Genomic DNA, 17,050 nt, shown 5'->3' with positions numbered 1-17,050 from the left:
TTACAGATGAGGAACCAGAGGGCAAGAGGTTTGATGACAAAGCTCAGCCTCAAACTGAAATCTGACTTCAGATTTCCAGCTTATAGCCACTAAGCTACACCAACACACAGAGTAAAAGGTGAAGCATCTGTCATGGCCTTAGTCTTCCCTTTTAGGGATTAAACGTCCTGAATTCTTTCACTCTGCCCCTTCCCGCCAGTGTGGCTTCAATGTCCTGCATCATCCTCGGGGCACGTGCCAAGAGTTACAGAAGCAGTTGAGTTTCTTGAAAGTATTCCAGGCTCCCTGTAGAGCCTGTCCCACCTCCACGCCCACCCAGGCGGCAGGGATTTCTGCACAATCTCTGATCAGGGTGGCATGGCTCACCTGGGCCCCGATGCCTCTTCTCCATCCAGATGTAGCAGTTGTTCTGGGCCACCCCGGTCTGTGAGTCCAGGAACGGCAGGCGCACGCTGCGCTCTGCGCACAGGCGGGAGTTGTAACTCCGGCAGTGTTCAATGGCTTCCTTGTAGAACTGGTCCCCGAGCCTGCAGGGAGACAGAGAGAGGGGGAATGAGGCCAGGGAAAACCAGAACACACCCAGAAGGAAACTGAAGTCACCCACCCACCTGCCAGGGAAGATTTTGCAGTTATGAAGACCAAGACAATGGGGATCAAGAGCTTTGGCAAGCAGCAGAATCCAGCTCAGCTTCAGGTCTCCACCAGGTTCTATTTCCTGTACCAGATCCACCAGGGAACTTAGAGACCCCATTAATGGAGAAATTAGGGCCCCGAGAATAAACCTGGAAAATCCCATGGCCGGAGGACCCTGGTAGCCTGCAGTCCATGGGGTCACTAAGAGTCAGACACGACTGAGCGACTTCACTTTCACTTTTCACTTTCATGCATTGGAGAAGGAAATGGCAACCCACTCCAGTGTTCTTGCCTGGAGAATCCCAGGGATGGAGAAGCCTGGTGGGCTGCCATCTATGGGGTCGCACAGAGTCAGACACGACTGAAGCGACTTAGCAGCAGCAGCAGCAGCAAAGGTAACCTGGGAAGTAGCAAAAGCTTCCCAGGTGGTGCCAGTGGTAAAGAACCTGACTGCCCGTGCAAGAGACATAAGAGACGCAGGTTTCATCCCTGGGTCGGGAAGATCCCCTGGAGGAGGGCAACCCACTCCAGTATTCTTGCCTGGAGAATCTCATGGACAGAGGAGCCTGATGGGCTACAGTCCATGGAGCTGCAAAAAGTCGGACACGACTGAAGTGACTTAGCACACACATGACACAAGAGTAACATGTCCCTGTCCCAGGAAGCAGGAGGTCCCAACTCCAGAATGGGGGTAGCTCTGGTACAACTTTCTGCATGGAGTCTACTAGGACATCCAGCTTCCAGAGCCCCCTGCCCCTTAACATGCCCCATTAGCCACACTTATTCCTCAGTGGTAACCAGCAAAGACACTCCAGATTGGACTGAAACCACCAGCATAGATACAAAGACTTCCATTACAATAGAAGAGAAACACCCTATAGAAAAGACTAGAGGGTCAGAGGAAACACCCTGTAAACAGAGCTATTATAGGGGTGAGGAGATGAAGAAGGGCACACACCAATCTTGTAAAACCACACACTTGAAGAAAAATAACTTTATGATGGAAAACAAATGAAAGAAGCATTTAAAGCAATAACAGCTGAATTTGGGGACTCAAAATAACTCGATTCCCAGAGTTTAATCCACAAATAGAAAGGTTTACTGGTTTCAGGTTTCAAGTAAAGGTTTCAGGTTTACTGGAGTGGTGATCTGATTAAGCACAGTAAATTTTCGGTTCCTGAATCTTTGGTATCCTTGGGTGATGCTACTAATTTTAAGATACTGTCCTTTTCAAAGACTAAAAATATAACATTGATATAACTGATTAAATGTAATAAAACACAAACATAATCAATAAGATCAAATACCTAACATAAACGATAGGCACAAGACAGAGGTGAATAAATGGTCCTGGGGATTGCAACTGTAATAATGTAATGCCTACCAGGTAAAGCAGAGATTCTTAGAGAAGAGAAGGAGGAAAAGACAGAAGGAGAAGAGCCACAGGGCTTTCAGAGCCAAAAGGGAGACTCAAATAGCTCATTTTGAAGGGACATTATGAATGCCCCCTTTGTTTTGGTCTCTGGAGACACAGTGACATTAAAATGGGGGGATGGGGGGGTCTAAGTTTAAAATATTTCTTAACCAAAATATTTAGAGGAGCAAAAAAAAAAACAAAAGGAAAAATTTAAATGGATTTGTCTGTCCTCTTTATTTTTTTATTGAAGTGTCATTGATGTACAATATTTTATGTTACAGGTGTGCAATATAGTGATTCACAATTTTTAAAGGTTATATTCCTTTAAAAAATATTGGCTACATTATAAAATTTTGGCTACATTCCCATATATAAAAGTTTATACATCTTAATTCCCTGCCCCTGTCTTGCCCCTCTCTCCTTCCCTCTCCCCACTGGTAACCACTAGCTTGTTCTCTTTATGTGAGTCTGCTGCTTTTTTTGTTATATTCACTAGTTTGTTGTATTTTTTAGATTCCACATATAGGTACTTATCTTATAGTATTTGTCCTCTTACTCTTTTTTAAAAGTCAAAGTGTCAGATTCCACCAAAAAGTTTAAAGCAAATTCCTTATTCTGGGAGGATACAATCACTGAAGCTTCTGAAGCATCTTTTGGAAACTACTCGTGGACAAACCTCCTTTTCTACCTCTGGGCATCTTCCCCCTCACAAGAATGGCGTAACAGCTCAGAAAGCGTCTAGCAGTTGCAAAACCTAACTGTAATCAAACTATAATAGTCACCCAGCTGACAATGAATTGGGAGGGGGAATGAAATCCCATCAGAATGCTATAAAACAGAACTGCACATAGGCTGATATAATCAAATTAGAAACAAGGATCATGAGATTGATCAAAAATGAAGAACCATTTCCTGGGAAGCATTTGCAACTGTGTCCCACCAGCTTAAATGTCTCCCTCTGCTAAGGCGATGCAGCTGTGTGTAACAGAACCATCGAGGGCAGCTCGGACACACAGCCTGTCCGGGGTGTCCCGGGGGCTCCACCTTCCCTCACGGAACAGAGACCAGCCGCATCATATGGATGAGAACTGACAAGAACACACGACCAAGAGGTGTCCTAAGCAAGGAGCCGTTATCTGGCTTCCCACGATCTTCCGACAGACTGCCAAAAAAGATGTTAACTATTCCAACTCCAGAAATTCTGCTGAAAGAGAACCTGTGGAAGGAAGGAAGGAAAGAAGGGAAAGAAGAAAGAGAAAGAAAGAAAACTGTACACTAAAACTCATCAACTGGAAAGAAGAGGGTTTCCATTTAGAAAAACAAACTTCTGGAAGCCAATACAAAAGAAACGTACAATACGATCCCAGATGAGATTTCTCTCGATGTGCCCGGAACTCATTTCTAACAGTGTCAATCCCAAAAAAGAGAAACAAGGAGGTGAACTTGCTGACAATGAGAAGTGCATTTGGCCAAGTCCATGCCCCACACCGAATGGAACGAAAAAGTCAAACAAAGCGGCTCGCTGGGTGAAAATTAATTTCATCTTAAATACTTTCCACTTTCATAACATGCAATGTTATTAGTAACAGGCATGCTGAGGGGGAATGTGTATTTTTAAATGTAATCTTTGTGTGAATGATACCTCTCTTATGTAAACAGAAGAGATTTTCTGAGGACTGGAACAACTGTATTGAAGATTGAAGTTACAAAAATATGACAACCATCACCCTTTGCCATCGTCTCCAGGGAAGTCATTTTTAAACAGGCCAGGCGTTGGCAGAGATTCGGAAACAAAAGTTTAAAGCCTTTTTTAAGACACTGGAGGGGAAAAGAGACTTCACCCTCTGATAAATTCAAGCGGCACTTCTCCAAAAGTTAATTAGCCAAAATCTGCACAGGGCTTGCTCTGTTCTCTAGAAGAAAATCAATGGCCAGTTCTCCCTAACCTGTGCAAAGCAAGTTAAACAAGGGAAGGGGAAAATGTCCTTTTCAACATGGTATTTCTTTTTTCTATTGAAGTCCCAGGGGGTACTACTGGTAAAGAACCCACCTGCCAATGCAGGAGACCTAAAGGACGCAGGTTCAATCCCTGGGTTGGGAAGATCCCCTGCAGGAGGGCATGGCAACCCACTCCAGTATCCTTGCCTGGAGAATCCCATGACAGAGGAGCTTGGTGGGTAACAGTCCATGAGGTCGCCTAAGAGTCGGATCCCACTGAAGGGACTTAGCACGAGGTCAACTTACAATGTTGTTTACAATGTTGTATTAGTTTCACATGTACAGCAAAGTGATTCAGTTATACAGACACATATATATATATATATATTATAAATATATATATTTATATATATTCTTTTCCAGATTCTTTTCCATTATAGGTTATTATAAGATATTGAGTATAGTTCCCTGGGCTTATACAGAAGGTCCTTGTTGTTTATATCTTTTAAATGTAGTTGTATGTATATGTTAATCTCAGACACCTAATTTAGCTCTCCCCCCACCCATACGGCATTTCTTTTTAAAAAAAGAACTCTACTTGATAGGATCCCAGGGGTGACATTTGCATGAAAGCCGCAAGGGTCAGAGGGAGCCGGGAAAGGCTGACAGTGAGTGATCTACTCTGTGGAGTGGTGACCAGCGCCCCCCGGGTGGGTCAGGCGCAGCCCAGCCTCAGCCGTCACCTGTCTGCCCCAGACCGAGGGGCTAGACTTTCCGCGGGGATGATAGATGTCTTGGGCTCGAAGAAGCTGGCTCAAGGCACAGGAGAAGGATATTCTCACTGACTTCGGGCCACTCAAGGCTGCAATCAGAAGCAGGGAAGGAAAGGGGGACAAACTGCCCGGCTCCTGGCCAGAGCAGGAACCCCCCCAGCCTGAGGCTTGGAGCAGAGCGGGCTGTGGTTCCCGGGCCTTCGTGAGGGTTCTGTGGGATCCTTAGCCATCCCTTCTGCAGGGGGAGAGCCATCCTACCTCTGAGAGCTTTCCAGGCACCCTCCTTGAGCATATCTGTGGAGAAATGGATTCCAGGCGCCAAAGAGGATTCAGAATGGAAAAATGAAGTGAAAAAATAAGACTTCTCCAAAATGATTGCCGACGAGGCTCCACGTGTGATTTGCAGAGCCTGCCAGACCTCCTCTAAGACAGCCGGCTCCTCATCCTCATGGTTCCACCTCCCTCTCTCGAAAACCATGCCTGTTCTCTCTTTTTTTTTTTTCCGGCCATGCCCACGGCAGATGGGATCCTAGTCCTCCACCACCCCCCAACCCTGCACCAGGGATTGAACCTGTGCCCCCTGCATCGAAAGCATGGAGTCTTAACCACCAGACCACGAGGGACATCCCCCACCTGTGTACTTAGATCCCACGTCCACTGTCCTGAATGGGCTCTCAGTTCCAACCCTCCAACCCAGACCCCTGGGGCCCCCTCCCTCTTCAGGGTCCCCCCCTGTTCCCGTGTGCTGACCCGGGGACGGGTATCCAGCCCTACCTCACACCTGTGTCCAGAAGCGAAGTCCTCACGTCGGGCCGGAGCCTTGCTCCCTCCCCGGTCTCCAGGCTTCGAGGGGTGGTGGCGGGCACCGGAGGGAACCCAGCCCTGCTTCTCCCGGGCCCGGTGTCCTTGACTCTCCCCTGCCCTTCCTCGCGGCCGGCCCCGAATTCTTTCATGTCTCCAGCAGCTCCCCTACCCTCTCTCCTTCCCTGCTCCGTGGCCACAGGTCCCTTCTGGCTGTAAAAATCAGGACCTTGGCCCATCACAGCTATTTGTGCTCAGAAACAGAGATAAGCCGAGATAAGGAGGAGTCCAGGCCTGTGGCAGGATCGCCGGCACCTGGCCTTTTCCTGCGGGCTCACTCAGCGGCCCACACGTCCACAGCCATCCCCCGCGCACACACACAGTAAAACTCGGCTCTGCCAACTTGCTACCTTCCTCCTGTTTGCACTGAAACGTGTTTCCCTCTGACGGTGGCGCGGAAAGCCTTCTGCCGCTTGTGTCGTGTTTTATAAGAACTAGCGAGCAGGGGGCAATCTTTGGCAAGGTGTGGGGGGGAGCCTTTTCATTTTCCTCACAGTTAACTGTTCCTAAAGCTGCCCTTGAAAGAAAACCATTGTTTAGTGCTTGCTGTGGACTGAATCGCATCCTCCCTGTCTCTGAAATTCAGGTGTTGACGCCACAATGGATGGGATTTGGAGATGGGACTTTGGGGAGGTAATTAGGTCATGAGAGTAGAGCACCCACGATGGGATTCATGCCCTTATAAGAAGAGACACGAGAGCGCTCACTTCCTCTCTCTCTCTCTCTCTCCCCCTCTGTCTCTCTCTCTCTCCCTCTTTCTCTCTCTCTCCCTCTCTCTCTCTTCTCTATCTCCCCCTCTGTCTCTCTCTCTCCCTCTTTCTCTCTCTCTCCCCCACCTCTCTCTCTCTCCCTCTCTCTCCCCTCTCTCTCCCCTCTCTCTCCCCTCTCTCGCTCCGCTCTCTCTCTCTCTCTCTCTCTTCCCTCTCTCTCTCTCCCTCTCTCTCTCCTCTCTCTCTCCTCTCTCTCCCTCTCTCTCCCTCTCTCTCTCTTCTCTCTCTCTCCCTCTGTCTCTCTCTCTCCCCTCTCTCTCCTCTCTCTCTCCCTCTCTCTCTCTTCTCTCTCTCTCCCTCTGTCTCTCTCTCTCTCCTCTCTCTTCCCTCTCTCTCTCTCCCCCCCTCCCCTCTCTGTCTCTCTCTCTCTCCCCCCCTCTTCCTTCTCTCTCCCCCCTCTCTCTCCCCCCCACTCCTCCCTCTCCCCTCTCTCCCTCTCCTCTCTCTCCCTCCCTCTGTCTGTGTCTCTCTGTCTCTGCCATGTGAAGACACAACAAGAAGGCAATTATCTGCAGCCCGAGAAGAGGGCCCTCAGCAGACCTCACCTACACCATGCTGCCACCCCGCTCTCAGACTTTCCTGCCACCAGAACTGTGAGAAATAAATGTCTGTTGTTTAAGCCACCTACTCCACGGTCATTTTGCTATAGCATACCCAGTTAAGACAGAGTTTCTTATATAAAATAAAGACTCAGGACTTCCCTGGTGGTGCAGTGGTTAAGAATACACCTTGCCATGGAGGCTCTGGGAATGGGCTAGAAAGTAAAGGGTCTGCCTGCAGGGCAGGACACCTGGGTTCGATCCCTGGGTCAGCAAGATCCCCTGGAGAAGGGAATGGCAACCCACTCCAGTATTCTTGCCTGGCGAATCCCATGTACCCAGGAGCTTGGCATGCTACAGTCCATGGGAGTCACAAATAGACACGACTGAGTGACTTTTACTTTCACTTTCACTTTGCTATGGAGGGGACAAGGGTTCCATCCCCGGGCAGGGAACTAAGATCCCACATGCCACAGAGCAACTAAGCCAGTGCTCCGCAACTACTGAGCCCTTGAGCTAAAACTACTGAGCCTGAGTGCCACAACTACAGAGAATCCCGCGAAACACAGCAAAGATCCCACATGCTGCAGCTAAGACCCAACGCAGCCAAATGAGATGAATAAATATTTTAGAATAAATGAATAGAATAGGAAGAGCTATAGAGCTGAATACAACTGAGCACACACTCACACAGAGAGAGAGTAAGAGAGAGAATCAGTCCCCTTCCTCCTCATTCTGTCTTCTTCCAGCAAAAATAATGATACTATTAATAACGTCACTTTCAACTCAATTCAATGTTTAATTTGTCTCCCCCGCTAGACTATAAACTCCCTGAGGGCAGGGCCACTACACACAGCCACTTAGTTTTTGCTCTAAACCACATGAGGGGGTGCCTTTCATATTAAACTTCAGTGTGAACGGTACTCCCCGGAGCCCTGCATAGCTGGCCTTTTCACCGATTCACTTCCAACATCTGGCACGGAGCCCAGCACACAGTAGGTGCCCAAAACTTCTTTGTTGAATTGCTTTCAACAACTCACATATCACTCACTTACGGTAGATGTTTCCATCAAAGAGCAGTGCTTCCTGCCACTGTGTCCCCGTCTGCCTGAGCAGGCTGACTGCCCTCCACGTGACGCACATACACACAACAGTCACCACTGCAGCGTCTCTAGGCTGGCAGGTGCCCACCCAAAGCTCCCTCCCAAGACATTAGCCAGCAGGGTGGAGAGGCCGGCCCCCAGCATCAAGGAGAGTGGAGTAGGTGCTGCACAAGGATCTCGGGGATCAGAGCCTGCCCCCAGAGCAGAGACCACATCTGGCTCTATCCCCAAGCCCAGCACAGAGCTTGCTGTGTTGGGTTGATGATGGAGGAATGAGTAAATGGGTAAATGAATCAATCCTTATCTGACCTTCCTGTGTATGTGAAGCACACAGGCCTTCCCTAAGTTCAGTTCAGTTCAGTTCAGTCATTCAGTCGTGTCCGACTCTTTGTGACCCCATGGACTGCAGCACACCAGGCCTCCCTGTCTATCACCAACTCCCAGAGTTTACCCAAACTCATGTCCATTGAGTCGGTGATGTTATCCAACCATCTCATCCTCTGTCGTCCCCTTCTCCTCCTGCCTCCAATCCCTCTCAGCATCAGGGTCTTTTCCAATGAGTCAGGTCATCGCATCAGGTGGCGAAAGTATTGGAGTTTCAGAATCAACATCAGTCCTTCCAATGAATATTCAGGACTGATTTCCCTTAGGATGAATTGGTTGGATCTCCTTACAGTCCAAGGGACTCTCAAGAGTCTTCTCCAACACCACAGTTCAAAAGCATCAATTTTTCTGCGCTCAGCTTTCTTTGTAGTCCAACTATCACATCCATACATGACTACTGGAAACACCATAGCCGTGACTAGATGGACCTTTGTTGGCAAAGTAATGTCTCTGCTTTTTAATATGCTACCTAGGTTGGTCATAACTTTTCTTCCAAGGAGTAAGCGTCTTTTTATTTCATGGCTGCAATCACCATCTGCAGTGATTTTGAAGCCAAAAAAAATAGTCTGCCACTGTTTCCACTTTTTCTCCATCTATTTGCCATGAAGTGATGGGACTGGATGCCATAATCTTTGTTTTCTGAATGTTGAGCCTTAAGCCAACTTTTTCACTCTCCTCTTTCACTTTCATCAAGAGGCTCTTTAGTTCTTCTTCACTTTCTGCCATAAGGGTGGTGTCATCTGCATATCTGAGGTTACTGATATTTCTCCCAGCAATCTTGATGCCAGCTTGTGCTTCATCCAGCCCAGCGTTTCTCATGATGTACTCTGCATATAAGTTAAATTAGCAGGGTGACAATATATAGCCTTGATGTACTCCTTTTCCTATTTGGAACCAGTCTGTTGTTCCATGTCCAGTTCTAACTGCTGCTTCCTGACCTGCATACAGATTTCTCAAGAGGCAGGTCAGGTGGTTAGGTCAGGCCTTCCCTGGACTCCAACAAAATACTTTACTCAGAACCCTTCCTCCCCACCTATCTGGAATTTTCTTGCCTCCTGTCCTTGGCCTGGCTGATCTCACCCTGTTCAAGGGCTGGCTAAAGCCCCGCCTCTTCCAGGAAGCTTCCCCAGTTATTCCAGCCAGTGGTTCTTGCTCTCTGCCTCTCTGAGCTCCTTAATTGTCTCACTCATGTTTGGCCAGTCTCTACCACCGTCCTTCTTTCTCCCCACCCATCTTGAAGACAGGGACTAAGAGGTCTATACTTCTGTGCTACTCCACCAAGCACTGTGCTGAGAATGTAGAAGCTTGTAATAACTATGGATTGCTTGATGGAAACATCATGCCATCCTTAGCAAGCTCATGGAAGTGTCACAGCTGAGAGATGCTAGGGGGCCCTCTTTCTCCAGATGAAAATGAGGTGAGCCTGAAGTTATGTGGCTTCTCTAGGGCACAGGATTAGGCATCTGAAAACAGAGATCCTATAAGTTCAAATCCTACTGAATTCTCTTCATCCTCTTTAAAAAGGTCACTTCAGCTCTTGAGATTGTATTTCTCCATCTACAGCATTCACGCCAAAATGCAGAACTAACGCTCCTCTTCTCTGAACTCCCTGAGTAGCTCACTGAATGCCATGCTGTGCTATCATCAGACCATCCCCAGGAAGACTAGCTCTGGCGATTTGGGAAACACCCCTTCTGTGCTTATCAAGAATGCCATCACCCTGCCTTGCAGAAGAATGATCTAGGGCAGTGGTTCTCAAACTTTGGTTTTGTGTCAGAATCAATGTGGGTGGGAGGGTGGGTGGCAGTGTGTGAAATGTTGATGCCAGAGCATGCACGTAATCCAGACGTCTGGATATTTGACAGATCCCCCAGCAATTCGGAGAACAATGAAAATCGGGTTTTGTTTTTTTTTAATTACGTACATTCACAGTGTTTCTGTTTGTTTTTTAGTTATTTATTTATTTGGCTGCATCGGGTCTTAGTGCGGCACGCAGGATTTCTGTTGGGGGCGCACGGACTCTCCAGCTGAGGTGCACGAGCTTAGTTGCTCCACAGCACGTGGGATCTTAGTTCCCTGACCAGAGATCAAACTCGAGTCCTCTGGCAAGGCAGATTCTTAACCACTGGACGACCAGGGGTGGTCCCAAGACTCACTGATTGAAGTACAGCTTCCCTAACCTGCAAAGCAAGGGCACGAACAAGGGAGCCCTGTGATACTCTTCAGCCATGTTTTAATACCAGAGTGCGAAACCCTGGTTAACTGACTGTAACCTCAGCTTGTTTTGTTCCTGTGGGAGATGTTTTCAGGCAACGGGCATGGATTAACCTGGCATCACTCAACTGCAGCCGATGAGTCCCACAGAAGTCCTCATCTCTCACAAAGCACCCATGAGACCTTGTCGAGGTAATTGTACAGAGACCCTGACTTCCTTTGGAGAAGGCAATGGCACCCCACTCCGGTACTCTTGCCTGGAAAATCCCATGGACGGGGGAGCCTGGTGGGCTGCTGTCTATGGGGTTGCACAGAGTCGGACACAACTGAAGCGACTTAGCAGCAGCAGCAGCCTGACTTTCTTAGAGTGGTCCCTCTGGAGGTGACCCTGACCTTCCTAACATCACAGGAAAGGTGTCTGGGGACCGAGGGTATCGCCTTACAAAAGCCAAGTCAGACGAAGAATCCAAACCCTAAAACTCCCATCGTGGCCCGAAACGCCACTCAGTCTGATGTTCAGGCCTGCTAGACCCAATAAATCGCTTTTCCGGCATCTACTCTGGTGAAGACTTTCAGGGACTTATTATGCAAAGCTGCCTAAGCAAGACGGAATTTATATTGAACCTGGCCATGATTTCTGAGCTGCCACTGGGTGTTCTGATGACATACACAACTCGGGGTGGAAGTCAAGGGGCTGCCAAGGACAGGAGACTGGAGGCAGGAGGAAAACAGAGTGATTCCTTCCAGTAAATAATGGGAGGGTGGGGGCGGGGAGTCGGAAAAGGAGGATGCTCTGGGGAGGAAGAAGACTGCCGCTTTTCTGGTGTCCAAGGTTTGCCTTTCAAATGGCATCCAGACGTGACAAAATAAATCTCTCCTCTGGAGCCTAAAGAATGTGTAGAATGCAACCAACTTTCAAAACTGGGGGAGGGGGGGATGCTTTATCTGGGGCGAAGCATACTTAGAAAACACACACCCATCACAGAAACTTCATTGATTGAGCAAGTACCTTTAGTTTCCCTGGTTCATAGACTGAGTCTTCTCTGAAACCCCAGCTGTGTGCTGGGCACCAGCATGCTGTCTCCTGAGTGTGATTGCCAGGAGAAGCCGACCATGGATTAGAGTCAAGTCTTAGGCAAATACATCCTCAGACCCCATCTTTCCCGCTGGAGTAGAAGAGCCTCAGCGCTGCCCTCCCAAGTAAAAGGAATATTCGTCTGGCATTTAAAATACAGCCACGGAGAACACATGCTCTGTAGTCAATTCTCAATGCAGTAGACCAAGTGATCTTTTTAAAATGAAATCTGATCGTGACATTCTCTTCCTTAAATCCCTCCAATGGCCTTGAGTGCACTTAGAATATAATGTGAACAACTTCCTGTGGCTATATGGCTGTGCCCAATTTTCCTACTTCATCTTGTCTCCTGCCCCCTCTTCCCTGCTGGACTCCTCACTGCACTTCTTCTGTCCCTCTAATAAACCAAAATCGCCTCACCTCAGGACCTTTACACATGCTTGTTTCCCATTTCTGGTATACATTTCTGCCAGATCTTCTCGTGGCTGGCTTCTCTTTGATTTAATCTAGGGTAGCCCAACCTACTCCCCTCTTGTGCTAACCCTTACTATCTCATATTCTTTTTTTTTTTTTTTTTCAAACTATCTGCCACTCTCCAAAAAAGTCTCTCTGTTTTCTCTTGGCCTGCTGATCATTACCACATAACAAAACTGTGAACACTGGATGAGCAAGGTCTTTATCTCCCTGCCTACAACTGGATGCCCTACACATAACACAGGATTGGGCACGTAGGAAATGCTCATCAGATAACACTGAACAAATGCAGAAAGATCCAGGCCACCCTGCAGCAGAGAGTTTGCAGGGTGTGGAAGCCCAGCCTTCCGGGGGACAAGAAGGTCAGTGTGCTAGGGAGAGGATCCCAGCAATGCAAGAATCACACCACCATCTTCTCACTTGTGATCTTCCCAACATACTCAGCGGGTTAGACAGTGGGGGAGTCTACTGTCCATGCCCAAATCCTGCTCATGACCCCACAACGCCACCTACACAACCCAGAGCCTGAAAAGAAGTGGGGCCAAGTGGATAAATGTTTCCATTCATGACATCAACCACTCCTTTCTATGCCCGAAAAAGGACATTCTAGGACTGATATTGGCACTGTAAAGTAGCGGTGGCCAGAACATGGTCTCCAGAGTAATTTACTCCAGTTCCCTGAAAGGGCCTCTCTCTGAATTAACCTCCTCTGCTTGTTCTTTCTTAGAGAGCGGATCCGTGCCCTCGTCCAGAGCCCAGAGCCCACGGATGGTGGCCGGGGCAGGATCAGCATGGGGGTGGGGAAGCACCGCTGGACGGGAAATCAATGGGAAACTGAAGGTCATCTGGAGGGCGCTGTTTCCCCATCATGCACCTGCTGGGATGGGATTTGTGGTCCTGACCCCGCTTGGGGGCCTCTGCCCTCCTGTCAGAGTTGGTTAAAATCAGCCTGCAGAAGCAAACGCCCTGCAGACCGAGTGATCTCTGGGCTGTCCTTCTAAGGGACATCAAGCTGAACAAAGGAGAACTGAGTCTCATTTAACCTGCTGCAAGGTTGAGAGTCACCCCAATTTCTCTTGGCAGCCCCCTGGGAAAACTGTCTCAGGTCTGCTGTTTTTGGAGGTACAAAGCTGTAAACCTTTTAATAAGGACAGAATGAAGCTAGGCTAATATGACCAACCTGTCCTGAAATTTAAGTTCTCTGGTGGAAGAGGTAGAAATATCTTGAAAACTCAAAACCAAACTGAAAGGTATGTGCATTCTAGAAATACCTAAGCATACCCTCATGACCTCTACATCACAGGATAATGACAAAGGACATCAAAACCTCCATCCTGCTTGAAGGAGGTCTGTTTTTCTTCCCATCCCTACAAGTATTAGGAAACATGACTGCATTTAGAACCTGATTCTCCTTTCCTCATGGACTTATTTTCCCAAGTCTCCTCCCTTCCTCCCTCCCTCCTTCCTTCCTTCATTCTTTTTTCCCTCCCTTCCTCTCCTCCCATGCCTTTCCCCATCTTCCTCCCTCAGTCTTTCTATCTCATTAAGAGTCACTCAACATGTAGGACAGGAGAAAAGCATTCAGGCCACATCCACAACCCAAAAGTTGAAGATGAGTTTGGTATAAAAATGAGGATGAGGGACTTCCCTGGCAGTCCAGTGGTTAAGAATCCAAGCTTCCACTGCAGAGGGCAATTGGTTTGGTTCCTAGTCAGAGAACTAAGATGCTGCATGCCACACACAGTATGGCCAAAAAAAATAAAAATAACTCTGAGCTTCTAAGATATCCTTCAAAAAATAAAATAAATTTTTTAAATGAAAAAAATAAAAACGAGGAGGAGACACCCTCTACATATTTCCAGAGGAATGACAACATGATAATGATCATGAAAATAATAGTGGCAAGGTTTCCATTTATTGGGCACTGACTATGTATGCCAGGCACTGTTCTAAGCACTTCATACGCATAATCTCATTTCATCCTCACAACAACCCCATCTTAATATTTCTTCCTATTCCACAGATTAGAAAACCAAGGCACAGAGAGTTTTAAGTGATGTGCCTAGGGTTTTAAGTGGTGCTGTGAAGACAGAAGCCCAGGCAATTTCAGTGCAGAAAACCTCGCTCTTGGCCACTACGCTATCAGCTCCCATGGGGACACGGCTACCGCTTCACAGAGAGTAAAGCCTCCAGAACTAGAATGACTTGAGCACCACTTCCTTTTTTGGAGGCACCTGGTTTCTCTAACATCATCACCAGTTTTCTGGGTAATCTTAGTTATTTCTCTTTTGGGAGCCTCTGCCAAATAGTCTAGAGGTAAACTGTCCTGTATCAGAGTCACCCTCAGTAACTCAAGAAGTAAGTTGGGGGGCTTTCCCGGTAGCTCAGTGGTGAAGAATCTGCAGGAGACATGGGTTCGAGTCATATTCCCGAGCCTGGAAGATCCCACATGTCATGGAGCAACTAAGCCCACATGCCACAATTACTGAAGCCCAAGCCCCCACGAGACCCACAACAAGAGAAGCCACTGCAGAGAGAAGCCCCATCACAACAACCAGAGAAAAGCCCTTGCAGCAACAAAGACCCAGCACAGCCAAAAATAAATAATTTTTTTCTAAAGAAGTAGGTTTGTGATTGGGCTGCCTGAGAAGATACCATCAAAGAAATACAAAATATTATGCATGGGGTCTTCTCAAGTGGCGCAGTAGTAAAGAATCCGCCTGCAATGCAGGAGACTCGGGTTCAGTCCCTAGGTCAGGAAGATCCCCTGGAAAAGGATATGGCAACCCACTCCAGTATTCTTGCCTGGGAAATCCCACGGACAGAGGAGCCTGATGGGCTACACAAGAGTGTAACCTGCACCCTTCCGATGGGGTCACAAGAGTCAGACATGACTTAGCGACTAAACCACCATCAACACCACTGTGTAGTTTATAAACCAAATCCATCCCAAAGGTGGACAAGTGGTGATGGCCTCTGAGAGGCCCTGTGGTTCTGAACATCTACTGCAGGGAGGAAAAGAAAGATACCAGGTTATCATAAACTAGAGTCGGATTTAACACTCAGAGTGGTAAAGATCATCTGGTCTGATACCTTTGTTCTATTGCAAGGAAAATCAACCACCAGAGAATTGAGGTGACTTCCTCCAGTCACACATCAGCAGGGCTGAGATTCAATCCTCAGTTTTCAGGCTCCTAGTTTAGGAGTTTCTCCTCTGTTTATAGCAGGGGCCCTAAAACTACAGTTCCTGGGCCAAATCTGGCCCACCATGAATGTCTATAAATAAAGTTTTATTGGAAGACAGTCACACCCATTCGGTCATGCATTGTCTGTGGCCACTTTCACACTATAGTGGTAGGACTGAGGGGTTCCAATGGAGACCACACGGCCTGCAAAGCCTGAAATAATTACCTTCTGTAAGGTAATTACCACTACACAGAAGAAGTGTGCCGACTCCTGGTTTATAGCATAAGCCTTGAATAACGAAAAGACTCCACCTTTGAAATCAAAGAAAATAGAATGGGAACCCTAAGAGTCTTAAGCAGATAGTTTTACAATTATCTCAGCTGGGCACAACTTAATAAAAACCCATAAATACAGTTAATAATAAGGAAAACAAGCCCTAGTTCACCCTACCTATTTAATAATTATCATTAACCACAGTGAGCAAAACTCATCGCTGAAAAACTTTTTTTTCCAAGCCTCCCTCGAAAGCCCTTTTTCACTTATGAAACACTCTGAGTCGAAGGGCAAAACGATGCTTCGTACTGTTGCACAGACCTCATTTTCTCCTGGTGAGCTAAGACTATTGCTGAGACAGCAGAGGGATTGGGAGCACTGCCCCTACCCGGGGTGCTCTCTGTCAAGGAGGAGGCGTCAAAACTCACTTGTCCCCCCTCACTCCAAATAAAATCGCAGGAACAACCAGGCGCAGTAGAGACTCTCGCTCACGTCTCTTCTGCCTCTGATGCCTCCCTGCCTCACTCATCTATCTCTCCCTTCTCCAGAAAGTGATCAGGATCAACATAAGGCTGACAGAAGCATCTCAGCTCTTGGCTGTTCTGATGAGGATGGTCCATCCCATGGAACAGAGAGGGATGGGGCTTGGCCCCTGATAGCCTGAGATGGGAATCAAGGCTGGACCTTGGTTCCAGGTCGGAGATGGAACTTAGCCACTGTGGGTAGGCAAGTCTCTCAGCCTGGCTGGGCCCCCAGGTCCCATCTGTCAAATGGACAGACTCACCCTCGCATGTTGTAAAGGATGGACTACGGGCAAAGCCAAATTAGGGATAAGGCGAGCCAGCCAGGCAGCACCACCACCCCCCATCACCCCTGTCCAATCTCTAAGTCACACTAAAACACCACCAGGACTGTAGGGAGTTGGAGAGGCTTTTATTTACCAGCATCATCTTAGGCAAACAACTTCGAGAAGTAGGACCCCGTTTGTATGGAACAGTCCCGGTTCACACCGAGGTCCTTGCACAATTGCTAATACCTGCTTTCCCTCTCAGAAGCGCCTTTGCCTTGCTCACAGATGATCAGGTCACCCTATGGATAATCTGTGTAGAATCAGAGATCGGTAAGGTCCCCCATTCAGAACTTGTCCGTGATGGCAGTAAGTGGGCTCCTAAGCCAGACAGGTCCAGTTTGGTCAAGAGTCGGGGTGCAGGTCTGGGGCCAGAACAGAACTGTTTGGAACAAGAAAGGAGAGACTCCCCCAGCAACCTGTTTCTCTGGTGGCCCCTTAGGCAGCCCTTAGCCTCTTCTTATATTGGTTACATAAATGTTTACAGAATATCAGCCAAAGCCTGGGAGGCCCTGGAGAGAAGAGAGGGCTTTAGAACATACCGTACGAGCAGAGATGTACCA

At 47.9% G+C, this 17,050-nt stretch overlaps 1 protein-coding gene across 7 annotated transcripts in view; it reads right to left on the bottom strand.

The window, feature by feature from the left end:
• Positions 1–17,050, bottom strand: part of DPF3 (double PHD fingers 3) — a 303,432-nt gene that overhangs the window by 184,777 nt on the left and 101,605 nt on the right. For 2 of the 7 annotated variants that reach the window (XR_006343955.1, XM_043919909.1), the window contains exons 1-2: positions 5,536–5,795; positions 367–527 (exon numbers count right to left, since the gene is read on the bottom strand). Coding sequence is in view for 5 of the 7 variants with exons in the window: in XM_043919909.1 (XP_043775844.1) it covers positions 367–527; positions 5,536–5,714 (340 nt within the window). In the remaining 2 variants the exon portion in view is untranslated. Of the gene's footprint in view, positions 1–366; positions 528–5,019; positions 5,039–5,535; positions 5,882–17,050 lie in introns of those variants that run through there. The other 5 variants (XR_006343956.1, XM_043919914.1, XM_043919912.1 and 2 more) reach the window with 5 other exon arrangements.

The sequence above is a fragment of the Cervus elaphus genome, chromosome 12 (assembly GCF_910594005.1).
Source record: "Cervus elaphus chromosome 12, mCerEla1.1, whole genome shotgun sequence".
NCBI lineage: Eukaryota > Metazoa > Chordata > Mammalia > Artiodactyla > Cervidae > Cervus > Cervus elaphus.
The sequence above is the reverse complement of the archived record's forward strand: the minus strand, read 5'-3'. Positions and strand labels throughout refer to the sequence as shown.